Source organism: Schizophyllum commune (genome assembly GCF_000143185.2).
Source record: "Schizophyllum commune H4-8 unplaced genomic scaffold SCHCOscaffold_2, whole genome shotgun sequence".
NCBI classification, from domain to species: Eukaryota; Fungi; Basidiomycota; class Agaricomycetes; order Agaricales; family Schizophyllaceae; genus Schizophyllum; species Schizophyllum commune.
Window position 1 is genome coordinate 1,031,705 of NW_026089539.1, and position 24,898 is coordinate 1,056,602.

Consider the following 24,898-nt stretch of genomic DNA (forward strand, 5'->3'; position numbering starts at 1 on the left):
GTGACGCGCAGCACGTGGACAGCACCAGAAGATCCTGGAACCGGCGCGCCGAACTTGACTCTGGCTTTGTCATTCGGACGCTGTTGTGGCAGAGGTTCCACTTTCAGGCGCAAGAGCACAGATATACAATTGAACAAGACTAGTAGGGAACAACGATGGCTCATCCTGGCCGTACAACTCGAAAGAATCGCTCGATGTCACGTCAAAGTATCCTCCCATATCCGAATCGTCAGATCCTTCTCCATCGCGGCGGTAGCCAGCATACATTTCGTTGGGTGCACCTGGACAAAACATGTCAACGAGCCGTATCAAGCAGGAATGTCAAGAATGACTTACCGAAACACCCAACACGACATCCTTGTGCCCTTCAAGCACCTGCACCAACTGCCTCGACTGCAGATCCCAGATGTACACCCTCGCATCCTCACTGCCGCTCAACACCAACCGCTCGCCCGTCCTGCTGGTCGCGAAACAGGACGGAATGCAGTATGTGCGGTTCACATGCCCGGTGTACGTCTTCGCCGGCCGCGAGGCGTGGTAGTTCCATAGCCGCACCGTCGAGTCCTGCGTCGAGGCGAGAACAAATTTCGAATTTGGCGTGAAGCGGACGTGCGAGCTGGGCGCGGTATGAGCATGTAGGTGTGAGGGAGGCACACGAGGGGGCAGAGAATCGTACCAGATGGGATTGTCATCGTCGACGAGGGTCTTGAGACACTGGCCGGGACTCGGTGTCCCATATGCGTCTGTCGGCTGGTCAGAACGAAGCAGGGCTACAGAAAAGAAGACATACATCAAGCCATCCATAGCGCAGGATACAATCATAGTCCCGTCGTGGCTGAATCCGACCGAGGTAACGGGGTCGGAATGTGCAGGCATGAAGCGAACGAATTTGCCTGCGTACAAGTCGTCAGCCTCCCGGCACGTACAGAGCCGACCATACTCACCCTTAGACGCGTCCCATATCCGTATGGTCTCGTCAAACCCTCCGGAGACAATAAGGTTGCCCGCCGGGTTGTAAGCGACACAGAACACGAAGTTCGTATGCCCTATCAAGCGCTTCACTTCCTTGGCCTGCGAACCGCGTCAGACGCGCCTTTGATAGTTCATTATACCACTCACATCCGCGACGCTCCATATCCTGACCGTCTTGTCATCCGACGCGCTTGCGATGTACTGACCATCGTTGGACCACGCTATGTCCGAGATGCCCTCCTCGTGGCCCTTCAAGGTATGCACGATCTCTCCAATCTCGGGATCCCATATCTTGATTGTCTTGTCGGCGGCTTGCTTGAGTTTCCCGTGTCAAGGACATGCGTAGAGCGGCGAGCAGCAACACTCACCACAGGACGCCAGCAGCTTTCCGTCCGGACTGAACTTGACCGCCGAGATCGAGCGCGCGTGCCCAGTCAAGATGTAGCGCGTCGTGTAGTGGGGCTTGTTGGGGTCGTAGGGGATGGGTTTCGGACCTTCCTCCTCTTCCTCTTCCTTAGGTTGAGGAGCCTTGCTAGGCCCAGCCTCCTCAGTTGTGATGATCGTTGCAGCAATGGGCATAAGCGAACGAGTGACCACCGTCTTCGCCGCTGGCGGGGGCACCGGCGATGGCACAGGCTCCTCCTTCACCACGTCCTCACTGGCATTCGTCGTCGCGCCGCCGTCGACGTCCATCGCGTCGACCATGGTCGAGATCAAGAAGACGCGTCGCGTCGGTGCGCGTAAAAGGAAAACAAAGGGAGCCCGCCGGTGGCTGTGCCAAATTTTCGGTCCTCCTTCCCTCCCTCCGCAATCAAAATGTCGACCTGGCACACCCCCGCGACGCGCACAGAGCTCATCGAGAACCTCGTCTCCGGCGTTGGTGAGCACTTTGATATCCATCGCGCCCATCTGGGAGTTTAAACCTGGACAATGCAGACCGGTACAACCCCTCCAATGTCGGCATCCTTGAGGACTACCTCTACCACCAGATCCGGTCGCAGGAGTATGACTGCATGGCCAATTTGGCGATCTTGAAGCTGTGCGTTTCTCCCCCTCACACTTATCTACCCATCTCATTCTGTTATCCAGCTACCAATTTAACCCCGAGCTCTACAACCCCGACGTCGTCGTAAACGTCCTTCTCAAGGCCCTCACCGCCGTGCCCGGGCCCGACTTCAACCTCTGCATCTCCCTCCTTGACGAGCGACCCCCCAATGCCTCGCTCGACGAGCCCGATCCCCTTCCCACCCTACTTCCTGTGCTCAAGGGCCTCCACGACTTCCTTTACCGCTGCCGCTTCCCGGCCTTCTGGAAGGCGTACCGGTCCTCGGAGTGCGAGGCGCTGCGCGATAACTACACCGTCGAGTGCGTCGGATTTGAGGATGCCATCCGGGAGGTGGCGATCCGCGCGGTGAAGGCGACGTTTACGAAGATCTCGAAGGACAGGCTAGCGACGTACCTCGATCTGAGCGGTCCGCGGTCCCCTCGATATACGCTTCCGTCATACTGATCATCACTGCAGGTGCCGAGCTTGACGCGTATGTTGAGAAGCTGGGCTGGACAACGACTGGGGACGTTGTCGCCGTCCCACCAAACCCGGACAACCACATCGAGGCTACCGTGGTGCAAGAAAGCATTAAGTTGCCGCGTAAGTATACCCCTACATCCGTCTTCGCACAAGCGCATACTTACTTCGATCATAGAACTGACCAAGGTCATTGCTCACGGCGCTGCCAAGCCATAGTGCTACTGTACTCTGTTGTACCTGCATTGTTGTACCATCTGCACCCGATCTCTTGACTTCACGACTGGCCCAGCTTTGTGACTTCTCCCCTGGCACCCACGGCACTCATACGTGTTGGGCTCGCCGTCAAGCACATTCTGAACCACAGGTTGTACATAGCTTTCATGCTAGAGATACACTACAAGGACTAATGCTAGGTGATGCTTTCTACGCACGCGTTGACTATCGTAAGTATCGTCGAAGAGTCGTCAAAAGGTGAAGTCAGTAATCGTCGTCGACTAAGGGTCAGAGAATCGTGAAGAACTACAATGTGAAGAAGGGGCGCAATACACGCCAGTGCCGCAGCGCGAGAGTGAGTACGCGCGGCTTTTGGTGGGGTATCCAGTAAAACACAGAACATCCATCCCGCCTATGCCTTGTTCTCCATAAACGCCGCCGCCGTCCCCCAACTCGCCATCGCCACCGCCATCAAAATCAACCCCACATCCATCGCGCCCTCCACCCTCAACCAGCTCCTCCCCTCCCCCTTCCGCTGCGCCACCGGCAAGGGCATCTTCCCCGTCCTCGTCAACGCGATCTTCGCCGCCACCGGGCCAATCACACATAGCATGAACGCACTAAACGCGCCCAAGAACGCCATCATCGCGCTGAACTCGGGGACGACCACTGAGACGAGCACGGCGAGGCAGGTGACGACGACACGCTGGACGATCGCGTAGAAGTGGCGCGCGGCGGGGCGCGAGAGGAGGTGCTTGGCGCGGAGGAAGTCCATGGCGCGGAGGTGTTTGGTGCGCGGTAGGGCGCCGGCGAGGGTGCGGGGCTTGTTGGCGACGGTCTCGGGGGAGGCAATGTGCGGGGTGATGCCGAGGAGCATCTCGATGGTGGCGTTGAGAGGTTGAGTGGTCAGGGCGAATTTCGAGAGGGGGGCGATGACAAGAGACCAAAGGGCAATTTGGTTGAGCTGTTTGGGATACCCAGGGGTGCGGAGGAGGTCGAGGGAGATCTAGGTGAACAGGTGAGCACTATGAACGAAAGAAAATCAAGGACAGGAAAGCCTACCTCCTCGCTGACATCCGCACCGAACATCAAGTAACCAGCGTACCCGATGATCGTATAAATCGCCGTCGCCACCACAAACGCGTAGTTCAGCATGCTCTCGAACTCCGTCGGATCCTGCATATCGCGAACGAGCGACGGTATGACTGCATGGCCAGAGAAGCCAGCCATGAACAGCCCGAAGGCGACCCCGAGCTGGCGGAAGTTTCCCACGCCGAGCTCAGTATGAGCGGGATCCCAGAGACTGCCGGGAGCTTCCTTCTTGGTAAAGCCATCAACGAAGAGGACAATAACGAGGAAGATGGTGGAGAGGATGCCGAGGATGGAGGTATAGGACAGGAGAGAGAGCGGGAGGAATACGGTGGGAATGAGGCTAGGAAGCAAGATCAGCAAGGTAAGGCGATGATAGTCAAGGGGTGATAAACTTACATGAGAAGACCCCAGACCTTGTACGCATTGGAAGACATCTCTGGGATGATCGAGTGCAAGGAATCGGCGTACAGAGTGACCAGAATAACAGCGACAGAGAACAGCTCCAAGCAGAAGAGCAGACTGATGAGCAGGGTGGCCTTAGGACCAAAGGCCTTGCGCCCGATATCCGAGTACGAGCGCAAACGTGGGTCAGCAAGGATAATTCTCCCAAGAATCTTGGCGCTAAATTGTCGTGTCAGCGATCGCGTCGAAGTGAATTTGCGCGTCTACTCACGTATAGCATGTAATCGCGCCGTACATAACATTCAAGATGGTCCCGCCTATCCATCCTGCGTAGTGGAAGGCCAAAGGCTCAGAAAGCATGCCGATACCGAGCAGAATGGCGATCGAGTTAAAGAGGGTCTGCCCGAACGTGCTGTGCCCGACGTGCCGCATAGACTTCATCGACGCGGTAGAGGTACGGCGCTCGAGGTTCGGATGGTGCGCATGATGGTGAACATGGGCATGGGTATCAATGGGAGGGGGAATCGGCGCATGGCGCGGGTGTTGACGCTGGTCGAACGCGATGCTGGGCTTGTTGAGAAGAGGCGTGACTTCACGGGCCTGATTCGACGCATTCGGCGGAGGATGTTGGCGCGACGTCGCAGGATCAGTGTAGGTGACTGGTACCGTCAACTGGGGCGGCGGCGTAGGTCGCCTCTCAATGCCATCCCAGTCAAACTGGTCGACGACCTCGTCCGGGTGCGAGATCGGGCGGGGGGTCTCGAGGTCGTCCTCGTCCTCCTCTTCCTCATCGACATCGCTGTCCTCATAGTCCGACGCAACGCTGGAACCAGCTTTCAGGTACTGAGCGCGGCGATCTGGAGTGCGAGCATGAGTACAGGGTACGCCCTCGACATCGTCCACTACGCACAAGATTCTATGGCGTCTCTGAAGCTCGTCCCGCTCGACGCAGAGGTACCCGGCGGTACGAACGAGGTCGCCGTGGGCAGAGACATGGAGTGGACGCGGTATGCGACTCAGAGGGGTGTGAGGGTCAGGAAAACTTCACCGTGGTGGCTCCCGCCAAGGCGCGGATGCTATTTAAGTTGGAGACAAGTCGCGAAATTTCATGTTGGGCCTCTTCGCGCTCAGAAGTGCTAGATCCGAGCGCATCAAGGCAAGCGATGCAGTGACGCAGCGCATCCCGCCGGTAGAACAATGGAACAATGGACGAACGGAACAAGAGAACTGCATCAAATTTCGATCGCATACGAGTACATTCGAGAAATCTCAGGCCACAGCTGCCTCCCTCCCTTGCGGTGACCACGCTGGATTGTTCGTTCCCACCTTGCCAACGCCGCCCTCAACATACCCGTCGACGACCAAGTTCAACTTCGGGCCCATAGTCTCATTTTCCATCGCCCAGAGCGCCACAGCCACGGTGCTAGACAGGTTCCATCAGCTGAAGGTCCGACGAACTAAAGTCCCGATCACCCACTTCGAGCCACGATAATCGAGGATCCCTTCGTGTACTGGGAACTTGGCCTGCGGACTGAAAGGGGCCCACTCATTCAGAAAATTGCGCTACAGCTCCCGACGCGCCGGAGCATAGGACGTACCCGAGATTCCCAACACGCTTGCCCATCATCCACCCATTCACGAAGAGGTAGGCGCGGTACGGCAAGCCGAGAGGCTCCTCGAACTCAAAGGATAGGGGTATGTCGTAACCCTCAGGCAGGTCGAGGTCGAAGGTGGTCACGAAGAATCCAACGCCCGCGACATCGTTCGGCAAGCCCGCGGAGAGCTCACGCTCCGTCCAGCTGGACGTATCGAAGCCAGGAAGGTGCCACCCTACCCGCTCGCCGTACAGCCCTCCTTCGTTCATGATCCCCCGAACCTTGTCCGGGTAGCTGCATAGAGGGTCAGGCGACGAAAATCAGTGGAGATTACACGTACTCGTTATACCCGCCGACCTTGCCCTGGACTTTCCAATCGCCGAATTTCCCAGAGGATAGGCCGAATCCTCTGATACCACGGGGTCCCTTGGAAAGGTTCGGATCCTCTGGATTCACGTCAACTCTCGCTCTTCTGGATTCTCGATGCTCGTACCTTCACCCGTCTCCGGATTCTCGCCGGTCTCGTCAAGACCCATGTTATCCTGGACGACTGTAATGACGTTGTCTTCACCTGCACGGAGAACGTCCTCGGGCAGCTCGTAGACCAAATCAGTCTCATCGACGACATTATTGTTGTTGGACGAGCTGCGGATGGTCAGCATGTCACTCAACGACTTCGAGAATTGCACCCACTTCCCATAAGACGTCTTCAAGAAGATATCATTCAGCCAGACTGATGCCGCGTAGGCTGCAAGTAGGGTTAGTCGCCCAAATCTGCTTCAAGCCTGCCACTCCATACCTTCACCGCCGTTTATCGTCAAGTTCATGCTGAGATTGTGCGTGTCTTCAGGGGTGAAGTGCCCCCTCCAGAGCACGATGTTCTCGCAGCTTCGGGCCACAGATCAGCTTCATCCACATGAGCCGAAAGCATTGCACTCACAAGCCATAATCACACCCATACAGCACCCTCCCGTCCCCATACCGCATCTTGAACGGAATATTCGTCTCCGTGTGATCCGCGAGTGTCCACTTGCTATCGTCGAACGTGTTTTGAACCTCCGGCAGACTATCCTTGTACTTCCAACCCTCCAGAACCGGCACCGAGATATCGCTTGCGCGCAGCTTCATCTCAAGGCATCCGACGAACGTCCACCGGCTCTCTTCCTCTCCCTCCACCTCGTCGACCTCCTTCACACTCTCCACCACCTCTCCATTCCACGTCACCTCCACCACATCCTTCGGCCCTATCACCGTCAGGAACGCGCTCTCCTTCAAGTCGCCTCGCAATGCCAGCGTCCCGCTCTCCAACGTCGCCTCCCGAACCAAGTACGGCCCGCCGACGAGTACCGTGTCATTCGTCCCGAACGACCAGAAGTGGCGGAAGGGGTCGTCCTTGGGGCCAGCGAGCGTGGGGACCCAGAATGTCGCAGCGGTGGGCGAATCGGCGAAGAGGACGAGCTGTGTGTCGGAGTCGTAGACGGTGATGAGGCCGGAGATGCCGCGGAGGAAGGTGATGATGGTGGTGGCTGAGGTGGCCGTTGCATCTGAGCCTGTGGCACCCTCGTCGCCGACGTGGGGGAGCGAGGCAAGCGGCGTCCAAACGATCAACGAAGACGCCTCCGCATGCATCTTGTTTGGCGTGCCGGTAAGCTGCAGCGCAAGCTCGTGTTCCTGCGCTGCGTCGCCGTGGAGGAAGAGGACGTCGCGCCCGTCGATCTTGCCAGCGAAGAAAACCCGTGCGGTCGAGTATAGGACCTTTGAGTCACCGAATGCGTAGTCGGTAACGACGAGCTTGGACTGGCGGCCGCCGAGAGTGACGGCAGAGGCGACGAGGGGCAGCTTGAGGCTACCGCCTGAGGTCTGAATAGCGAGGGTGAAGTCTGTGACGGCGCTGAGAGGATCGTCAGCTTCTAACGTCTTCGTTGCGGAGAACAACGTATCCAGCTCACGTCGTCGTTGAATCATTATGCCTCAGCACATAGTACCTTGCATGACTATCCGGATCCTCCAACAACGTCGCGTACACCGTCGAGTTGCTCGTCACCGCAAGCCCCGTGCCGGAGTCTGCTACCCAGTCTGTTTTGTAGAAATCGGGCGTGCTACGAAGGAACATCGCCTGCCGCTTCAGCTCGTCGTACTTCGACGTTAGCATGCGGTTTTCGGCGATCTGGAGCTGGAGTTAGGCTCTCGTAGTGGAGGAACAGCTAGCGGACGTACAGGAGCGCCGTAGTCGTAGGACGTGTAAACCGCGCCGAATGGAAGAGCACCCCAGGACGTGCCACTTGATAGAGATTTGAGCCTGCTGATCGAGGCGACGGGTGAATTGCACGTACCCATAGAGCATGTAGTAATTGATCAGCTTGAAGTTCTGCGCCCAGAGGTTCAAGTTGAAGACAGACTGAAAGTCGGGGCCTGTCAGTTGGTGGCATTTCTCGTAACCTGATGGGCCGAGATGAGTCTTTGTTGCGGTGCAAAGATATGCTCGGCGTACCAGGAGCATTGGGACCCCAAGGGTCGAAGGCGCCACCCTGGAACTCTGTAAAGATGGTCTACATTTCACCGTCGCCATACAGAATATAAGCTCATACCAGGACAGTAGAAGGGCTGCCACGGATTTACCCTTTCATGATACGAATGGTAATTCGTCGTCACATTGTTCCAAACCGTTGGATTCGAGCAGTCGAAGCGAGCAGGGTACGAGTCCAACCCGTACAAGTCTACCGCGCCCTTTCGCGCTGCTTCAGGTGATGAAGGCGAAGACCTAAGGAGCAACTTACCGTCCCATTGATGAAGTTCTCGCCCTGATTTGGGTCATTGTACGTGATGGGTACGACGATGGGCGAATCATGCAGCAAGTCGATGAGGTCCTGGAAGTACTCCGCCTGCTCGGGAACGTGCTGATCGTATTCATTGTCTGGAGCGATAGTTTCAGCGTTCAAGTCAGCGCAGGCTGGCCACCATGAGGAGCCCACACAAAGACACGAACTTACCTATCTGGATCGCGATAACCGGACCGCCCTCGGTAATTTGGTACGGGGCAGTTTCAGCGATGATTGCCTGCATGTAGTCCTGGTACGCCGCACGCCAGTCGGTCGCGTTCGTCCGTAGCTTTCCAGCGACTTCACTCGTAGCCCAGTGAGCGATGCCACCGGCAGTCGTCTCCGCATTGATGTACTGCATGGGTCAATATAAGCTTCAACGGCCTCACTTCACCGCGCATGATACGTACGGGTCCTTGTAGTTGGTAAATCAGCGCTATCACCATGAAATTCATGGGCACTTAAGCGTACCTGGTCGGATAACGACCCACAGACCAGCGGCCTTGCAAGCCTCGAAGAACGGTTTGAGGGCGCGATACCCGTCGAAGTCAACGACGCCGGGCGCAGGGTTCTGCAAGCCCATGTGTGTGTAGATGCTCACGGCATTCAATCCTGAGAATAGGTGAACCGAAGAAGCATGCGAGTGAAGCAACGGGCATACCTGCGGCTTTCGCCTTCTCGAGGATGTCGGGCCAGAGGTCGGGCACCGGAAGGCGCCAGGGGTGGAACTCTCCGGAGCTGGAAGCGTTGAGGAGTAGGCGATATGTAAAAGAGGGGCGTTGCTTACTGCAAGAATATCCTTTGACCTCGAAGGATCAAGCTGTAATTATCGTATGCAACCTCATCGGTCCACTGGGAACTCAAGTTGGGCCTTTCGGTGCCAGAAGAGTGGTGTTCAATGGGCAAAACATCCTCCTGGGGGTTGCATCTATTGTAGCACCAGGTAGCGGCACAGAGAGCAGTTGCAAGAACGATTGGAAGCCAGAAGCGCAACCGTGACCTGAGCGTTGTCGTGCCGTGTCGGCGAGAAGAGATCTCCGGGCAAGAGTCCTTCGAGACCTTCTTCGGAGTCGCAGAGAAAGGTAGGAGCCTGCGATGCTCCTCGTCTGTACCCATGTTCAACGTGGGTCTGGTCAAGACGTGAGATGGACGCGACTCCATGACATACTTCTTCAGCAGGCCGGCCCGGTACTCCGCTTGCAGGCAGCTGTGGGACATTAGCCGGAGAAGCACTCAATCTCCACTGTGGGTCACTTACTACTGCTGCAAGGTGAATGAAACAACAGATGTTAGGCTATAAAGGAGGACTCTGACAATGTAGAGATTGTGTAGCACAATGGATGACCCACTTCCAATGGCCTGATGGTCTAGTAGTATGATTCCTTGTTAGGGTGTGAGCATCGTTTCGAGGAGGTCCCGGGTTCAATTCCCGGTCAGGCCCTTTTTCTCTTTTTGTAGCCCCCCTTCACCATCTGACCTTCGCTTGTCCACCGTAGCTGAGATTTGGCACCGTCCTGGTACAAAGTGGAGGTCCCCTAAGAAGAACGGCGAGCCTGCTTGGTTCACCCAAGACTTAGAAAAACTCTCCCGAACGAGAAGGCAAGTGTATATGGGCATCAAGCGCCAATGCAAAAGTATGCATGAGGATCTACCAACAAGCAACTGTTCTAGTAGATAGATAGCCAACACCTAAGATTACAGTAATTAAATAAGGGCCAAGGGTAGCTCAAAGGAAAGGCTTTGTACAGTAGACGTACCGTAAGGGCGAGTAGGTGGATTAAGGTGTGCAACGTGCGCAGGAGATGATCGTCAGTAGAAGGAGTAAGGGCGAGTAGCAAGTAGGTCGTGAGTCGAGGGGGAAAACGTAACAAAAGAACCAGCATAGAACAATTGTGATGAACCAGCAAAAGGGTGAGGCATGAGCAAGTGGGGTAGGGAACAAGCAAGTGACAGGGGATTAGGGTACAGTAAATGAACAAGGACCAAACGACAAGCATGGACGACGAAGGAGAGACGCGACGCGGAAAAGAAACAACGAACAGTCCCAGAAACAAGATGTGTCCTCAGGGAAGAGTCCAGAGAACGACCGCACGACGGCAACTTATGCACCATCCCGGTCGTCCACCTTCTCCGTACCAACCGACCTCAGCCGGTTCCGGAAGCTCGTCTTCGACTTGCTCGCGTCTTCCTGTTTCTTCGACCCTCGCGTTAGCAGGGAGGAAAACGGCAAGAGCGCCGACTGGCGGCGGCGACTCACCGACTTCGACCCGCGCCGCGTAAGGGAGAAGAACCTGCGGGCGCCCGAGCCTGATCCTTCGCGCTTGTGCTTTGAGGAGGTCGGCGACGAGCGCGTGCTGCTCGCTGCGGAGTCAGCGTCGCGACCCTTGCCCTTCAGGCTGGCGACGCTGCCCTTCTCCTTATGCGGGTCCTTCTCCTTGCCGACGTCTTTCTTCTCAGAACTGGTCTCGTTCTCCTTGCCGTTCGCCGACCTACCGAGCTCCTTCGCCGCTTCGCTCCTCGGCGACACGGGCTCGACATTGACAAGAACCCACCCGCGCACGGAGGTGTGCCCAGATTTCGTCTTCGGCCCACCAGGTCGAGCAGTAGCCGAAGTCGGGGAGCTGGGAACGCTAGGAGATCCTTCGGGCGACGACCGCAAAACCCCCATCTCCGCCGCCTGCCCCGTCTGTCTCCGACTTGCCTGCTCGATGAGCCCCGCTTCACTTCTCCGCAGAACGTCTGGCTCGGTAAGCTCGGGCGATTGCACTCGGCCAGAAACCTCCTGCACCTCCCTCGGCGGACTCTCCTCCCGCCCCACACCCGAGTCTGGGCGAAGCTCTGCAGGCTTCTCCTCCGCAGGCGTAGGTTGCCACGCGCCAGGCAGAGGAGGGTCGGGGTCGGAGCGCACACGCTCGCCCATCCCAGGGCGCGGCTCGCCCTCTTGTAGGCGCGCAGCGAGCCCTGTCCACTTGATCGGCACCTCCGCGCTCTCTTCCGTGTTAGACGAGAAGGCTGAGTCGCGGAAGACGCCAGAGGGGAGGAGCGGCGGCGTACCCGCCTGCGTTCCAGGCGTGTTAACTTGACTACCCGGCTGATAGGGCGGTGTCAGCGACCCGGCAGAAAGTTCCTCGATAGTCTGGACGGGAACTTCATCGGAGGGCACACGCGACTTTGGCGCACTGGACTGCTCGTGCGTGCTCCTAACGGGCGACGGCTGAGGCGGAGCACCCGTAGTGAAAGGAGATGTCGCGTAGAACACATCCGGCGTCTGCTCCGCTGGTGGCATTGGCATCGCGACCTGCGGTGGTAGAGGGCCACCGGAGTGAGGGGGCCCTGCGCCCACACCAGTCATGTTCTCCACACCAGAGGGCACGGTGCTGGGCAGCTGCGCGCGGAAACCTTCATCCTCCACGTCTGTGATGGAGGCGACAGACACGGGCACCTGTGCACGAGGCGCAGGCTTGCGTAACGTGTTGGGCGAAGTTTCAGGCTGCTGCCCAGGCGGCGTCCCGTTACGAGGCGGCGTGTTGGGGCGTCGATTCTTGGACAACGTACGGCGCGGCGTCGATTCTGTCGCCGCGCGCTGATGCGCGGGGTGAGGCAGAGGCGCCACCATTGGCTCTGTGGCCATGCGATGATGCATTGGCAAATGCTGGTACGATTGATCTGGCGCACGACGCATGTCCATATTCGAGCCGAGCATCGAGGCGTTAGGAGACTCATAGATCGCTGAGGGTGACGGTGGACCAGTGAAGACCCACAGGTCCTTGACGCGCGAACGGTTCGTAAGCGAGAGCGAGGCGAGGAGCGTGAACTGGTTCGCATCCAGCGCGGACAGCAGCGACAAAATATGCCGCAACGAGTCCGTGGCGAATGTGTCCTCCTGGAACCCTGTGTGATAGGCGGTCAGCTTCGCGCGCGTCGAGGCGGGATGATGATCCTACATCGATAGCCCTTTAGCTTGAACTCAAAACAGTCATCAGACACCTTCTTCTCTGACACGACGCCACGAGGCCAGGAGGCGCGAACGGCCTGGAGGATGGCGGGGGTGGAGTGGAGCGGGGGCGCGATGACTCGCATGCATGTCGCGGACGCGAAGGAGAGCGCGAACGGCACGCGGCGCTCGCGCGCGCTGTGCGAGGACAGGCTGGGGGCGGCGGCGGCGGCATCCTGCGATGGACGGGGCGAGTCGGTTCGAGACACGGAGGAGGGGGAGGGTTTCGAGAAGGCCATCGCGAGCTTGTCGTCCGTCTCCCGGCCGTAGTCGATCACGGAGAGAAAGGTGTATCCTTGCTGGTAGATGGCGGCAAGGATGTGCACGAGCAGGCGCTCGGCGGTGACGCTCTTCGGATTGGCCCAGGGCTTTCCCTCGAGCACGAACTCGCACATGCTGTTCTGGACATCCTCGCGGTACTCGATGATCGAGGTCTGCTGCTCGAGGAGACGGCGGAGGGCGACGATGAAGGAGAGGGGAAACGAGTAGAGACGGATGCAATTGGAGGCAGAGATGGCGAGGAGGAAGAAGATGTTGGGGACGGGCTTGGGCGAGCGGATGAACTCCTTGCGTGGGGTGAAGGAGGTGTCCTGGGACGCCGAAGGTTGGAGTACGTCCGGGGCGGCGAGAGTGGCCTGCGCCGCCGCGGGCTGCGACGACGACGGCTGCATTGGGAGTGCAGAGATGATGGAGGTGGGAAGGAACAAGCGAAGGCCTCCAGCCGATCGTCGCTGCGGCGCGTGAATGGGCGTAAATGTTCGTAAAAAGGAACCGCGCCTCGCAGCAGTGGGGCGAGGCAAGAATTGACCGCTGTGACCTCATAACGCGTGGTATCCGCGTGTCGTGCCTGTCGGTGTCGAGTTCGAATCCTGCACATGACCTGGATCAGCGAGGTAAACGATGTTCGACCTCTGACTGCGACCGACCGATCTTTCGTTGAAAGCGATTGCGTGTCGTTGTAGTACTTGAATGTATCATTCACTTCCATACGCTGTACAATTTCTTGCGACGCGAGCGACGTGTACTCGTCAGGCATTCAGCTGAGCGGGGAAATGGGACTTGGGGTTGCTTGAACAAAACGCGGAACAGCGCGTCGTACATGACGGGAAGAAGCAAGCAGAAAATCCCCCCAAGCGGGAAGTATAGAAAAAGTTGCAGCATACAAGTACACACAATGAGTAACGTGAACAGGAGCGCATTGGTGCTACAGCTCTTTGCTTGGGCCAGCATCCATCATGTGCTAAAGGCACATAAACGATATGGCGCCTCTTACTCACTGGACCTGCTTGCTTACCGCCTATCCTCGACACGGTCAGCAACATCGTGAACATGCGGAACCCGAGGCTCGTTATTGGCTCCTTTGAACGCCAAAGCAAGGAGGTTGCACAAAGAACCGTTTGCACTGACCCACTCCTGAGCTTGACAAGTACAAAAGCACACATTGAATGGCCAAGTCCCTGTACTTCTCTCTTCTGCATCTACCTCCCAACCCGACGGCCAAGATGCCAAAGACGCCAACGAAGCCTAAGGTTTCTGGCCACTGGAAGCTCGACTCCAGCCCTTATCGCAGCCCACCGGACCGCAAGTGCACCAAAGCCGTCGAGCAGGACTCGTCAGACTCCGAGATTGAAGATGCCACTTGGGAGCCCCGCACTCCCAAGGTGCGCAAGCAGCCAGCTGTCGAGTAAGCGCATACGCCTTTGTTCTGTGACGCGTGCTGAAAGAGATCAGTGGGCGCATGTACCTCGTCGCGCCTGGCCAATGGCTCACTCGCGATCAGATGTTGAGCGTCAACAGAGCTCGTCGCTTTGGCCTGTGAGTCTCCCATTACTTCGTGCTATATTCGGATTCACTAACAGCGATTTCCTCAGCCATCGCAAGCCGGCTCTGCCCTGCCTCGGTGACGCGGAGCTGGAGGTCAAGGATCTTGTACGCGTCTCCGACGACGTCCTCCAAGAGCTCATCGACCTCGATGCCAAAGTTCTACTTCCTCGCGACGCCACCCAGAAGCAGATCGACGCGTGCGACGATGGATCTATCACGACCACGAACCTCAAAATCCTCGCCCTGAAAGCCTTTGCGGAGGCCTATATAGCGACAAAGTGCGTCGAGAGTGAGGGGGAAGACGAAGCGTCTGTCAAGACCAAGTGCAACTGCAGCGCGAACGCCCACGCGGAGACTTCGAATATAGCCGGCGGAAGCCTGATTGAGGTCAGCGACGGCACGATCACGATTCGCGTACCGGCTGTCCTTCAGCGTGCTTTCAGTGGCGCAATTACGCCTGCTGATATCTTCCGATGGCTTCTTGAATCTGGGAAGCAGGTTGCCGATGCTTTGCAGACTGCCCATGCCCTGACTATGTAAGGCAGAAATGCCGGGCGACGATTTCTCGTTGACAAGTTGTACCGTGACCTCGCAGATTATACGTACAGTCTATCATCTTAATTCTGATTGATGGTGGGAAAGTTTCATATTCGCCGAGAGCAGAGGGCATGAGAGCACGTCTTCAAGAACATCGATCGAGGAGGTGACAGTTCGGAAGGAGGAATCCTTTGTTGTGATGTGATCGGGAGGCAATTGATCCGTCCGGTGATCTTGTGACAGGTCATCCGAATCTTCCGCGACCTACTGTAAACCGTCACCAGCTGACTTGTGTCCAGTCCTTCCTTTTTGATAGTTATTCAAGTTCGCCTGTATGACGGGCATTCTACCTATCCCTTGCTTTTGTCTTCAATGCAGTCATACAAGGCCGGCTGAACTGAAGGACGGATTCCTCCGCCGCAGCAGGTTCATCTGCAGCAAATTTCCCTCCCTGCTCTACTCCTTCGTCTGAGGCTCCCCTCATGAGATTCTATCGCCATGAAGACTTCACTCTCTGTTAATGCCTCTCCTTCTCTGACTCCCACTTCTGAAGCCCGAGCAACTCTTGAGTTACTCTTCAGCTGTATTTTTGGCCTCAACGGACCGTCGGGCCGCCCAGTCGCCCTATTCTCGCCACCTGTACCTTCGACCTCGGACCGCTCCCCGCTCCCGCCTAGCTTTCCCCGGATCGCAGGGCTCTATAAAGAGCGGCGGGCAGAAACCTCGGGACCCTTTGAACTCGTCCCTCAGACTTGCACGTAGCTCGCAGAGATGTCCGCCAACATGGAGAAGTTGAATGTCTTGATGTGTACGTCGTGCTAGCTTGATTAAACAGCACGGACACTAACTGCTCACCTCCAGGCGGTACCGTGAGTGTCGAAGAGCGAATGATCAGCACTGTATTGATTGGAAGATAGGGTGAATACACGACTGGATGGACGGGATCCGGGGCGTCGAAGTCGGACAAGAAGGTGAGGAGTGGCGCGCATTGCTACATAGCTTCAATTAATGCAAGTGCTTAACAGATCGGCGTATGTTACTATCCCTCATCGGCGCGACTCTTGCTCAGAATAAACAGGTCGTTGGCCTAACATGCTTCGATCTGAGGCGACTGGGTAAGGTCGACAAGCTCGGAATGGCCGGTGTCAGCGGCAGTAAATTCCCTGCCATTCGCGAACATCTCGCGAAGAACATTGGCGAGGTCTACAAGGATATGGACCTTTCGTGCGTCTTGATTTCTGACCGGAGCTTTCAATGTGTACTAATTGATATACAGCTTCGACAACTACCCGGAGGTGGACAAGTCGGACCCCGAAGCCTGTAGGTATACCTCTTGATATGTCGACGACAGGTACTGACATTCATGCAGACAAGGCTGCGATGGAAAAAATGAAGCCAGGCGAGGCTGTCATCATTTTCACGCCTGACAGTACGTTCGCTCACCAGATACACGTTCTGCGTAACTGACTACTAGCTTCACAGGCACCCACTACCCCATCGCAAAATACGCCCTCGAGAGGAAACTGCACGTCCTCGTCACCAAGCCAGCTACTCAGTTGCTCTCGCACCACATCGACCTCATCGAGCTGGCGGAGAAGAATGGTGTTATATGCTTCGTCGAGCATCACAAGCGGTGCGAACTTGTCTTTCTGGACGCACGAAATACATCTCAATATCCAGTTTCTAGCTTCGACCCAGTCTACAGCGACGCAAAGGCGCGCGCCAAGACCCTCGGCGAGTTCAACTTCTTTAGCGCCTGGATGAGCCAGCCGAAGAGCCAGTTGGAAACCTTCCGCGCCTGGGCCGGCAAGGACTCAGACATCAGGTGAATGCGTACATCTCCTACCACCATTGCCACCCTCTTACCGCCTATACCACCCATACCGCCCTCACCCCCACCTTCGCCACCTTTACTAACCCCTCCCCCTCCCCAGCTACTACCTCTCCTCCCACCACATCGACATCTGCTGCTGGATCCTACAGGACCTCGCCATCCCTACGCGCGTCACCGCGAGCGCCGCCGCCGGCATCGCGACCTCCGCACCTTACAACTGCGTCCCGCAGACCGAGGACACGATCACGCTGCTGGTTGACTGGCAATCCGTGAAGAGCCCGACGCACCGCGGGACGGGGGTGTATACGGCGAGCTGGACCGCGCCGTTGAAGGCGGGGGTGCATTCGGCGCAGCACTGGTATTATATGGCTGAGAAGGTGAGCGGGTTGACATTTATCAGGGTTTCTGTGAGAGTGCGTGCGGTGGGGGGTCGGAGGAATGAGGGGCCTCGAAGAGATGAGGGGGTCTTACCGCAGCAACGGAGGTGCTACCGGCACGTCTTCGCAGGGAGCGGGCGTGTTCGCGTTGTATTCGTGGTACGGCATACTACTCACGATGGTGCGGCATACTGCTCACGGGGGTACGACATACTGCTCACGGGAGCATGTGATGGCCAACCCTATTGCGGACGGTGGCCGACTCTATCGTGGACGAGACCACGGCGTATCGGGGTTTCGAAGCTGACCCGCGTGTCCATCCAGGGCGACATCACGGTCGACCAAGCGCACCGAGGATACGACTCCACGAACGACGAGACCGGCAAGGCGTGGTATAACCCATTCTAGTAAGTTGTATGGCGGCGTTGCCGTCTATACGCTCTTCCCATATGCATGTACACACTCACTGACCAAACACTCTCCCCCTCTATAGCATGAAGTACTCCCCCTCCGAGAGCGGGCACTTCGACGGCCAGCGCGGCTACGGCTACGTTTCCATCGAAAAGTTCATCGACGCCGCGCGCGCGGTGAACGCCGGCCTCGCGACGCCAGACGAGTTCGACGGGCACGGGCTGCCGACGATCAAGAATACGGTGCTCACGACGGCGATCCTGAACGCGGGCCGTATCAGCCTCGACGAGAAGCGGAGCGTGAATATCGTGAAGAAGGGCGACGTGTGGGCGCTCGAGTGAGTGTGGGCGCCCGAGTGAACGCCGGCGTCTGTGTGAGGGGTTCATATGTTTGAGGGAAGGGGTTCATGGGGCCCATGAATCCGCGGGAACGAGCTCACGGCTGCTTGAAGGGCCGACTTCAGACGCGGGAACGTCGGTGGCCTCGTCGAATGAATGGCTTCGACCCTGGAGAGCGCATAGAAGGAGAAAACCGTGTACCTGTAAGCAGCGCCCAGTGTATCATATTTCTATCTATCAGCGACCTGTCTAATGGCTACTGTGTCTCGCGGAAGGCTCCATCTGTATTGTTATCGGATAGCGGAGTTGTAGGCGAGGATTAGAACTCCTGTATCGGTACTTCAGAAATGGCGACCACGAAACTCGTGCAAGTGAAGACAACTATCAACTGACGCGACTATGTCGTCGACGTCGAGAACCATGAGCATGCCTTTGAGGAGCACGGCGACGGTCGGCCGACCCCTCACAGATCCTATCCTTCCTATCGCGCCCTCACTGCGCGGGTGTGCGGCCTCACAAGGCTGCTTGCCGTCCCTCGCGACGCCGGCACGTCGGCGCACCGCCTTGGAAGTCCAACTATTCCGGCATTCATGTACGTGGAGCCCACCGCAGTCCGGATGAATACCTCAGCAAATTCCTCGTGTAAATTGCGCCTTGGGATGCTATATCGTTACGGCACGTAGGCCGCCACTCATTCTTTTGCCAGATGGGAACAATGGAAGGTTCCCATTATGGTGGCGCCAGCAACGCATGTGCAACGTCCTCCGGCCGTACGCGCTCCTTATTTACCACCACAAAATTATCCAGGTATTCTTCGGCTTCAGAAATACCCATCACCAATGTTGACAAAGTGCAGGAGGCATTGCGCTATCTTCTAAACGACTCCGTTCCCCGCAAAGTCCCTTTTATGCCTATCTGGTTCCGCCTTGTGTCCGTATTTAGAAGTATCTCCGAGGCCATCAAAGAAGTTCAACCGCGGTCACATGACAAAAACGAACCCCCTGAACACAGCTGAACACGCGTCATGGCGTGCCCAAACGTGCCTTTCAGTGATAATTCCCCTCGCCGTCTCCGTTGTTGGACTTGTGTGTGCTGGGAGGGGCATAGAAGCAACGTACGAGAGCTCTCAGCGAACTTCAAAACATATTGTATGCTCTGCTGAGGGATAGCTATGTTCACCGCAAAGATTGTGGACTTGGCACGCATCTCCGAAAGCTGGGCCCAGGTCGAAACGTCCATTCCCATCTGTCAAGTGCCCTACCGGCGATACCAACCCCCTTCTGATCTTCCCGGTCCTTCCAACCTTCCTAACCCTTCCAATCTTCCAAGCCTTCTGACTGTCCTGAACCCTCCGACGCTCCTGAACAGTAATTCCAAAGAGGGGCGGACGCAAGTAACTCGGGTGGCAGTAGTAAGCAAGCCCCGCCTACCACCAGCGGCAACGCGCATCCCGCCAACCCCCTCGCCTCCACATTTGACAAAGCCCAAAAAGCTTCCACCACCCTACTATGAGGCCAGAAACGCGTCTTGCTCGCCTCGAACGCCCTCGCGGGTCCTCATGTCAGCTCATGTGTCCTCGAGAACCACCCGAGAACCCCCAATACGCCCCCGTGTCAGCAACGGCCCTCGTGCCTCCCCGTGCCCGGTGTCGACGGCGCTGCTGCGCGCGTCGTCGCCTGATGCCTTCCCGAACGCGCGCCCGCAACCTCCAGGCCCTCCCTATGACGTGGTGGCGCACGCACACGGTTTGCCCCCGCGCTGCAATGGACGATCCTGATGCTACAGCACCCGCTCGCCTATCCTCCCCCACCTGACGAACCAGACCTTGCATAAACGCGCCGAGCTATCATGAAGGACTAGCCCACTGGGAAATCACCCCGAAATTCTACAGCACGGCTCTCTCGATTGTGTAGCGGTCGACAGTCAATTATGCAACAGTGCAGTAAAATGAAAGGATACGTAGGTAATGCGCACGGAGAGCGGTATGTAACAACTACTGTAACAAGCCGATGGACCCACCAAACGATAGTAGTAGAAGCGCAAGCACCAACGTCAACAAAGACGCCGGCAAACCGCGCGCTGGTGAGGCGCGCGACCGACCGGATCTGGCGTGGGGGTAGACTACCATAAAGAAACAATAAAGTAAGACACTGAACGAAGGCGAGGGAGGTTGTAATGGTTGGGGCAAAAGTGAGGGCAAGGAAGATTAAGAATGGCTGTCGACCCTGGTCAAGTATGTACGTGAATGAATGAGGATGCGCGGGGGATGATGATGCATAATGTGACAAGTGGAAAATGAGTGAAGGGTACACCAGAAGATGAAGGGGAGCGCGTGCAGAGTATACACAGAGGGCTCGAGGCGGGCAGATGGAACTGTCCATGAAGTTGCGACGCATTTTGGAGGGTGTGTGCGCGCCCTCTGCGATGCTTCCCGCCGCTCGACGATCTAGGATGTGCCCTGCCGGATACCGGGATAGAATAATGTTACGATGTTGCAAGAGATGCGGATGAAAGTGTGATGCATGGATGATTGGCGTGCGAGACAGAATTGCTGGTGTCGGATGCGACGTGTATGGTATTACATTTTGCGGCTGATGAACTTTTGGACGATGCGTGCGAGAGTCGGATGCTGGATGCGAGGGGGTGTACACTTTTGAGCCGGATGCTATGAGACCATCGCGTTCGGAGAGCCAACGTTCAGGCTGTGGAGGACGTTGCGGCCGAACGAGACGAAGTCGTGAGGGAGGTACTGCTCGGCAGGCTGCTCCATGCGATGCTTCGATGTCAGGACCGGCTCGAACGTGGAGGGCACGTTCTCCTTGTCGTCGATGCGCCCGAACGGGTCGTCGGCTGACGGAGCAGGCGTCACAGGCGTCATGGGCATGTCGTCGTCGGAGACTGACGTCGCCACGCTCATGGGCGTCCCGCTGCACGATGCTGGCGAGCGCAGCGGAGTAACGGGGCTCGTCGGCAAGGACGCCAACGGTCTTTGATACCGCCCACCCTGCAAGTACCACTGCACGACGTGCGTCGCCGCCTTCGAGTAGAACGCATACGAGTACTTCTTGATGACCGTCTCGGACAAGTCGTTGACGTGCTTCGCCAACCGGATGTCGAGGAACTCGACGACTTCCAAGCACTCGGGCGTCTCGTCCCACGTCGACTCCCAGAGTTGTGGCCGCTTGTCGCAGATGAAGCGCGCGAGCGTCAGGGCAGCGAGCGCGATAGTCGACGGCGCGTAGGGGACGAACTCGCGGTAGAAAAGCGTAATCTCCATGAGGAAGCGGGCGATGTGCTGTACGCGGGTATCCTCCGGGTATGGGTCGCAGCACATGACCCGCAACCACGCCTCCGCGGTCGGGTGGCCGAGCGTCCAGTCGATGGTGGAAAGGACATGGCCCTCCATCTGGATAAAGTGCGACTCGTCGTATGCTTCCCGGCAGACCTGAACGAGATCTTGTACCGTGGGCACGCGCTCCTTGGCATCCTCGAACTTGGCGGCGATCCAGAGCGCCGCGCAGCCGACCAGTTGGTAATGCTTGATATACACGATACGGCGAGAGACGTAGCGGTCGACGATGTTGAGCGTGAGGTAGAGAGTCTCGGGGCGCAGGCGGAAGGTGAAGTGAACTTCGACCAGGAAGTCGACAAGGCAGGGGCGCATATGCCACCGGATCTCCGGTTGTTGGTCCATGGACTGCGCTGAGCATGCCGTGTAGCGCTGCAAAGGCGAGATGAAGAGGGTGCATATGAGCGATGATACGATGTCGTACCTCCATATAGTGCATGTACTGGCGAATCTCCTCTCGGTACTCGTCCTCAATGAAGATGCCTTCCCGCCGGAGCGCGGCAAGGTGGGCTTCCCGCTGTGACTCGCGCGTGCGCTTGAGCGAGCGGGGCGATTTGCGGCTGAGGTAGGCGCTGGTGGGGTAGAGCATGGGCGTCTTGGTGGATGAGGACTTGTGGACGCCATGGGGAGAGGGTCGCTTCCGGGTGTAGATCTGGGAGGCGCGCGCTTGGCGGTTGGAAGCCGTGGCGGTGATGTCCTTCATGTCGTCGGATATCGATGCGCAGGATACGGAGATCGACTGAGAGCTACAGCGGGCGGGGTCAGCGGCTGTAGCGACGGTCGTGGGCGCCGAGGTGGACGACATGGTAGATGGAGAGCAAGCGCGACACAATGTTTGGGCCAAACAAGGCGGGGGTATGTGTGACAGCGGGGACGCGGAAGCAACATAGACGGCGGAAAACATAGGGGGAGGGCGGTGATCACGATAGGACGCGTCGAGGGGGCGGGAGCAAGAGCAAAGCGACTCACTGGTTCTGGACGCGCGTGGCGTGCGGTGGAGGTGGGTGGGAGAGGGCGGGGGCGCACTTGCGTGCTGTGAGAGAATGTCGTTCAGGTCAGCGTGCGGTTCGTGAGATGGTAGTGGTACAGAAGAAAGAGGAGCCCGCCGACGATTGGGAGTCGACGACGAGGGCAAGAAAAGAAAGTGAGCGGTCACGCCGGCCTCTAAAATCGTCTGCCGTCTGATCCCGGCCCGGCCCTGATATCAACGCCGCATCGCACGAATGAAAATGGGCGGAATCAGCGCCTTGTGCACTGGCCGCCCGGCGCCCCGTCCTTTCCCCGGATGGTCGAATAAAGGCCACAGCCTGCCACCCATCGCACAGGACGCCCCTCGTCCTCGCGCATACGCATAGCCCATCCACCGCCCACCCACAAATCCCACTAATTAATCCGGAATTATCGCCAAAAAGGGACACAACAACGCGGGCCACGTTTTCCCGCGAGCAGGAACGATGACGTATGGACGTTGTCTCACCTTGCAACTCTGCAGCCGACCGTCAGCGCGTCATAACAAGAGAAATGGACAAGGGAACGCACGGAGGACAAGAATCTCGCACAAGATGGTCGCCTCCTCGTGTTCTTCTATCGGCGCTCTGCAACGGCTGCCTCAGCCCCAGTCCTTTGTCCAACGCAGGTCACGCACCAGAACAAGTCCGAGCCAACAACAGCGGGGACCGGGGGATTAAAGACGGTTGGGTAAGGATACGACGACAGGAGCCCAAAAAGAGTGAATGGAACGAGCTGCAGGCGGTAGCGCTGGCAGCGTGCTCCGAGTCTAGTAGGTAGCGTAGGGGATTGTAGGCGGGCTCGCTCGACGCGCTGAACTGAATCACGCGTCGGTAGGCGGCAGGGAATGTGGTTCTCTGGGTGAGGAGAGCAAAGGGTGTGTCGGTCGCGGTGAGCGCTGGTTTTCAGTTTGCTGGGGGCGTGTTTGATGCCTCGGGTCCCGTCAGCCTTGAGGCGCTTGTGCGGTGCGACGCCGGGGATATCAACCTTGTACACACATCCTGCAGGCATGCTTCCACATCGAAATTCAGTTCATTTCCCAAGGGTTTCGAGGTCCCCTCTGCTATCGTCCTTCCGCCGTAAGGGAAGCCTCTTTGGCTTCCGGTATCTAGCAATCTACATTATGAATCTGACCCCCTCCCCCTCGACCCCTCGTCTGCATTCCAGGACGAGCAGCGGCTGACAGGTCCCTCGCAGCCTTCATCAATCTCCGAGTCCGAATTTCCACCACCTCGCGCCCTCTGCACGCGCCCGGCCGGATGACGGTCGGCGACAACACCACTTCTCGCACTTTCCTTTTCCTTGACGTATGCATCGATGGAAAGCGGCCGATTGCCGAGCCCTTCACTAGACTGAAGACCTGGAAACACAGAATCGTAATGCACAAGCCCATCACTGATGCTCTTCCTCATCTGAATTCTGAGGTACCCCCCTTATCGTCCATCAATCGCGCCCATCGCACCCAGTTGGGAGCTGGCTGGGGGGCGCGTTCGACGAGCTAGTAGCTCCCAGCGTCGTTCTTGCGACGACTCAAACGCGCGAATCGCAGCGGCTGCTTCATCCTCGCATCCTCCCTCATCTCCACCGCCTCCTCGTGGCCAAGCTCCGACATTGCACTCGCGCTAGCGCCCGCCCGACCTGTCGCCCCTCGCGCGGGACCGAGCAGCCCTTCCTGCAGGCAACGTACCCTCCAAACTTCGCGCGGCAAAGTCCGCGCCATCGCCTTGAATGTGCGCGCGCACTTGACCTGCCCAGCCGAGGGGCCCCGGTCGCGGCAGCAGATACGCGCGACCCCTCCCCGCTCCAGCGCACATCAAGAAAGCCCGTGCCGTGGGACCCAGCCGCACCGCGCGAGCCCGATCCCCAGGCCCCCCGATGCGTATCGAGAGCAGCGTGCAGGTCCAGGGCTGCCGCGAGGAGGTGGTGGATTGCCGGCGAGGCGAGGCGACGACGGTGCAGATCCGCGCGCGCAGGACGTCATCCGCGAGCCCACCGCGCCCTGCTTCCTTGTCTGAGCGCGACAGCTCGTGTCGCGCGCGACGGCGGTAAGCAGCGAGTAGACGCAGCGGCAGGCCCTCTCGGCGCGGCTTTTGGGCGCTTCCGCATCGCTGAGAGACGCGCCGCTCTTCCCGGAGGGGTCACCCACGCCGCAACTTCTCTGCATTGCGGGTATACAGCCCCGTCTTCTCGTATTCCCACACCGAAGGCGTGCTAACTGAGGAGTTATCAGCTCGGCTACCACGGATACTGTAATTGCTGGACGCGCTTACTTGTCAATAAGACACATGGGATGGTCGGCCTATCCCACGTCCGATTGCCAGCGCACCGTTCGCCTTTTATTCAACATCAGCGCCAATCCTGGCAGTACTAGACAGACGTCCATCTATCACGAAATGACTTACTGACCCTGCTAATAAAGGCCCATCATTGCAATGTCAGTCTCTATTGCCTCCAATTCCCGCTGTCGCCATTCGGTCTTTCAAAGTGCGCACTCGGAGACAGTAGTCGGTCAGTAATAAACGGCCTATGGCGGGCGCATGTGCATAGACATGAGGCCCTCTCACCTTGACACCCGGTCCCAATAGCACGGGCTTCTAGACGGTGA

At 57.8% G+C, this 24,898-nt stretch overlaps 10 protein-coding genes and 1 non-coding gene across 11 annotated transcripts; 5 read left to right on the forward strand and 6 right to left on the reverse strand.

Moving 5' to 3' along the window:
• Nucleotides 1-101: 101 nt before the first annotated feature.
• SCHCODRAFT_02610017 (WD40 repeat-like protein) lies at nucleotides 102-1,706 on the reverse strand. Its single transcript, XM_050344405.1, has 5 exons — nucleotides 1,341-1,706; nucleotides 1,120-1,283; nucleotides 945-1,071; nucleotides 337-893; nucleotides 102-281 (listed from the first exon to the last, which is right to left on the reverse strand). The coding sequence occupies exons 1-5, from the start codon at nucleotides 1,675-1,677 to the stop codon at nucleotides 198-200; spliced, it is 1,269 nt and encodes a 422-aa protein (XP_050202109.1). The 5' UTR covers nucleotides 1,678-1,706; the 3' UTR covers nucleotides 102-197.
• An 82-nt stretch (nucleotides 1,707-1,788) lies between these two features.
• On the forward strand, nucleotides 1,789-2,716 carry SCHCODRAFT_02696361 (ARM repeat-containing protein; the record flags this gene model as incomplete). Its single annotated transcript, XM_003038831.2, has 5 exons — nucleotides 1,789-1,852; nucleotides 1,909-2,011; nucleotides 2,062-2,444; nucleotides 2,495-2,620; nucleotides 2,676-2,716. The coding sequence occupies 5 exons, from the start codon at nucleotides 1,789-1,791 to the stop codon at nucleotides 2,714-2,716; spliced, it is 717 nt and encodes a 238-aa protein (XP_003038877.1).
• Nucleotides 2,717-3,125: 409 nt separating this feature from the next.
• On the reverse strand, nucleotides 3,126-4,648 carry SCHCODRAFT_02486731 (uncharacterized protein; the record flags this gene model as incomplete). Its single annotated transcript, XM_050342863.1, has 4 exons — nucleotides 3,126-3,719; nucleotides 3,776-4,145; nucleotides 4,202-4,426; nucleotides 4,479-4,648. 4 exons carry the CDS (start codon nucleotides 4,646-4,648, stop codon nucleotides 3,126-3,128), a joined length of 1,359 nt encoding a protein of 452 aa, XP_050202110.1.
• A 765-nt stretch (nucleotides 4,649-5,413) lies between these two features.
• On the reverse strand, nucleotides 5,414-9,796 carry SCHCODRAFT_02610023 (glycoside hydrolase family 35 protein). The gene is made up of 19 exons (XM_050344406.1): nucleotides 9,409-9,796; nucleotides 9,283-9,359; nucleotides 9,093-9,233; nucleotides 9,032-9,036; nucleotides 8,793-8,976; nucleotides 8,580-8,716; nucleotides 8,391-8,529; nucleotides 8,294-8,338; nucleotides 8,136-8,241; nucleotides 8,020-8,083; nucleotides 7,752-7,969; nucleotides 6,743-7,693; nucleotides 6,602-6,690; nucleotides 6,496-6,550; nucleotides 6,296-6,447; nucleotides 6,143-6,248; nucleotides 5,806-6,096; nucleotides 5,685-5,738; nucleotides 5,414-5,630 (listed from the first exon to the last, which is right to left on the reverse strand). The coding sequence occupies exons 1-19, from the start codon at nucleotides 9,735-9,737 to the stop codon at nucleotides 5,477-5,479; spliced, it is 3,297 nt and encodes a 1,098-aa protein (XP_050202111.1). The 5' UTR covers nucleotides 9,738-9,796; the 3' UTR covers nucleotides 5,414-5,476.
• A 181-nt stretch (nucleotides 9,797-9,977) lies between these two features.
• On the forward strand, nucleotides 9,978-10,062 carry SCHCODRAFT_t25. The gene has a single exon. It is a non-coding gene; the product is annotated as a tRNA-Pro (tRNA).
• A 660-nt stretch (nucleotides 10,063-10,722) lies between these two features.
• Nucleotides 10,723-13,286, reverse strand: SCHCODRAFT_02487517 (uncharacterized protein; the record flags this gene model as incomplete). Its single annotated transcript, XM_003037486.2, has 2 exons — nucleotides 10,723-12,512; nucleotides 12,566-13,286. 2 exons carry the CDS (start codon nucleotides 13,284-13,286, stop codon nucleotides 10,723-10,725), a joined length of 2,511 nt encoding a protein of 836 aa, XP_003037532.1.
• Nucleotides 13,287-14,105: 819 nt separating this feature from the next.
• On the forward strand, nucleotides 14,106-14,979 carry SCHCODRAFT_01209299 (uncharacterized protein; the record flags this gene model as incomplete). Its single annotated transcript, XM_003038830.3, has 3 exons — nucleotides 14,106-14,299; nucleotides 14,347-14,430; nucleotides 14,487-14,979. Exons 1-3 carry the CDS (start codon nucleotides 14,118-14,120, stop codon nucleotides 14,977-14,979), a joined length of 759 nt encoding a protein of 252 aa, XP_003038876.1. The 5' UTR covers nucleotides 14,106-14,117.
• A 690-nt stretch (nucleotides 14,980-15,669) lies between these two features.
• Nucleotides 15,670-18,195, forward strand: SCHCODRAFT_02610036 (NAD(P)-binding protein). Its single transcript, XM_050344407.1, has 12 exons — nucleotides 15,670-15,784; nucleotides 15,838-15,845; nucleotides 15,894-15,947; nucleotides 16,002-16,007; nucleotides 16,055-16,200; nucleotides 16,253-16,296; nucleotides 16,346-16,405; nucleotides 16,459-16,609; nucleotides 16,664-16,801; nucleotides 16,911-17,187; nucleotides 17,512-17,594; nucleotides 17,681-18,195. Exons 1-12 carry the CDS (start codon nucleotides 15,748-15,750, stop codon nucleotides 17,937-17,939), a joined length of 1,263 nt encoding a protein of 420 aa, XP_050202112.1. The 5' UTR covers nucleotides 15,670-15,747; the 3' UTR covers nucleotides 17,940-18,195.
• A 1,557-nt stretch (nucleotides 18,196-19,752) lies between these two features.
• SCHCODRAFT_02147401 (uncharacterized protein) lies at nucleotides 19,753-22,300 on the reverse strand. The gene is made up of 4 exons (XM_050341930.1): nucleotides 22,255-22,300; nucleotides 21,710-22,024; nucleotides 20,854-21,657; nucleotides 19,753-20,557 (listed from the first exon to the last, which is right to left on the reverse strand). The coding sequence occupies exons 2-4, from the start codon at nucleotides 21,986-21,988 to the stop codon at nucleotides 19,793-19,795; spliced, it is 1,848 nt and encodes a 615-aa protein (XP_050202113.1). The 5' UTR covers nucleotides 21,989-22,024; nucleotides 22,255-22,300; the 3' UTR covers nucleotides 19,753-19,792.
• Nucleotides 22,301-22,608: 308 nt separating this feature from the next.
• SCHCODRAFT_02147438 (uncharacterized protein) lies at nucleotides 22,609-23,791 on the forward strand. Its single transcript, XM_050341931.1, has 4 exons — nucleotides 22,609-22,983; nucleotides 23,042-23,069; nucleotides 23,131-23,184; nucleotides 23,241-23,791. Exons 1-4 carry the CDS (start codon nucleotides 22,747-22,749, stop codon nucleotides 23,474-23,476), a joined length of 555 nt encoding a protein of 184 aa, XP_050202114.1. The 5' UTR covers nucleotides 22,609-22,746; the 3' UTR covers nucleotides 23,477-23,791.
• On the reverse strand, nucleotides 23,792-24,580 carry SCHCODRAFT_02662683 (uncharacterized protein; the record flags this gene model as incomplete). The annotated part of the gene is made up of 4 exons (XM_003037483.2): nucleotides 23,792-23,931; nucleotides 23,981-24,304; nucleotides 24,440-24,504; nucleotides 24,564-24,580. 4 exons carry the CDS (start codon nucleotides 24,578-24,580, stop codon nucleotides 23,792-23,794), a joined length of 546 nt encoding a protein of 181 aa, XP_003037529.1.
• Nucleotides 24,581-24,898: the final 318 nt, after the last annotated feature.

What these genes read in the sequence shown, in the direction of transcription:
- SCHCODRAFT_02610017 (XM_050344405.1), bottom strand. Translation starts at nt 1,677, where the DNA reads ATGGTCGACGCGATGGACGTCGACGGCGGCGCGACGACGAATGCCAGT. An exon ending in GGATATGGAGCGTCGCGGAT is followed by an intron (nt 1,072 to 1,119) that starts GTGAGTGGTATA and finishes CGCGGTTCGCAG; the next exon opens with GCCAAGGAAGTGAAGCGCTT. An exon ending in GATATGGGACGCGTCTAAGG is followed by an intron (nt 894 to 944) that starts GTGAGTATGGTC and finishes ACTTGTACGCAG; the next exon opens with GCAAATTCGTTCGCTTCATG.
- SCHCODRAFT_02610023 (XM_050344406.1), bottom strand. Translation starts at nt 9,737, where the DNA reads ATGGGTACAGACGAGGAGCATCGCAGGCTCCTACCTTTCTCTGCGACT. An exon ending in CATAATGATTCAACGACGAC is followed by an intron (nt 7,694 to 7,751) that starts GTGAGCTGGATA and finishes CGATCCTCTCAG; the next exon opens with CGCCGTCACAGACTTCACCC. An exon ending in CTCGATTATCGTGGCTCGAA is followed by an intron (nt 5,631 to 5,684) that starts GTGGGTGATCGG and finishes GAACCTGTCTAG; the next exon opens with CACCGTGGCTGTGGCGCTCT.
- SCHCODRAFT_02610036 (XM_050344407.1), top strand. Translation starts at nt 15,748, where the DNA reads ATGTCCGCCAACATGGAGAAGTTGAATGTCTTGATGT. An exon ending in TACAAGGATATGGACCTTTC is followed by an intron (nt 16,201 to 16,252) that starts GTGCGTCTTGAT and finishes ATTGATATACAG; the next exon opens with CTTCGACAACTACCCGGAGG. An exon ending in GGTATTATATGGCTGAGAAG is followed by an intron (nt 17,188 to 17,511) that starts GTGAGCGGGTTG and finishes GTGTCCATCCAG; the next exon opens with GGCGACATCACGGTCGACCA.
- SCHCODRAFT_02147401 (XM_050341930.1), bottom strand. Translation starts at nt 21,988, where the DNA reads ATGAAGGACATCACCGCCACGGCTTCCAACCGCCAAGCGCGCGCCTCC. An exon ending in AGTACATGCACTATATGGAG is followed by an intron (nt 21,658 to 21,709) that starts GTACGACATCGT and finishes TCGCCTTTGCAG; the next exon opens with CGCTACACGGCATGCTCAGC. An exon ending in CATCGTGCAGCGGGACGCCC is followed by an intron (nt 20,558 to 20,853) that starts ATGAGCGTGGCG and finishes CCAGCATCCGAC; the next exon opens with TCTCGCACGCATCGTCCAAA.
- SCHCODRAFT_02147438 (XM_050341931.1), top strand. Translation starts at nt 22,747, where the DNA reads ATGGACGTTGTCTCACCTTGCAACTCTGCAGCCGACCGTCAGCGCGTC. An exon ending in GGGGGATTAAAGACGGTTGG is followed by an intron (nt 22,984 to 23,041) that starts GTAAGGATACGA and finishes TGCAGGCGGTAG; the next exon opens with CGCTGGCAGCGTGCTCCGAG. An exon ending in GCGTGCTCCGAGTCTAGTAG is followed by an intron (nt 23,070 to 23,130) that starts GTAGCGTAGGGG and finishes ACGCGTCGGTAG; the next exon opens with GCGGCAGGGAATGTGGTTCT.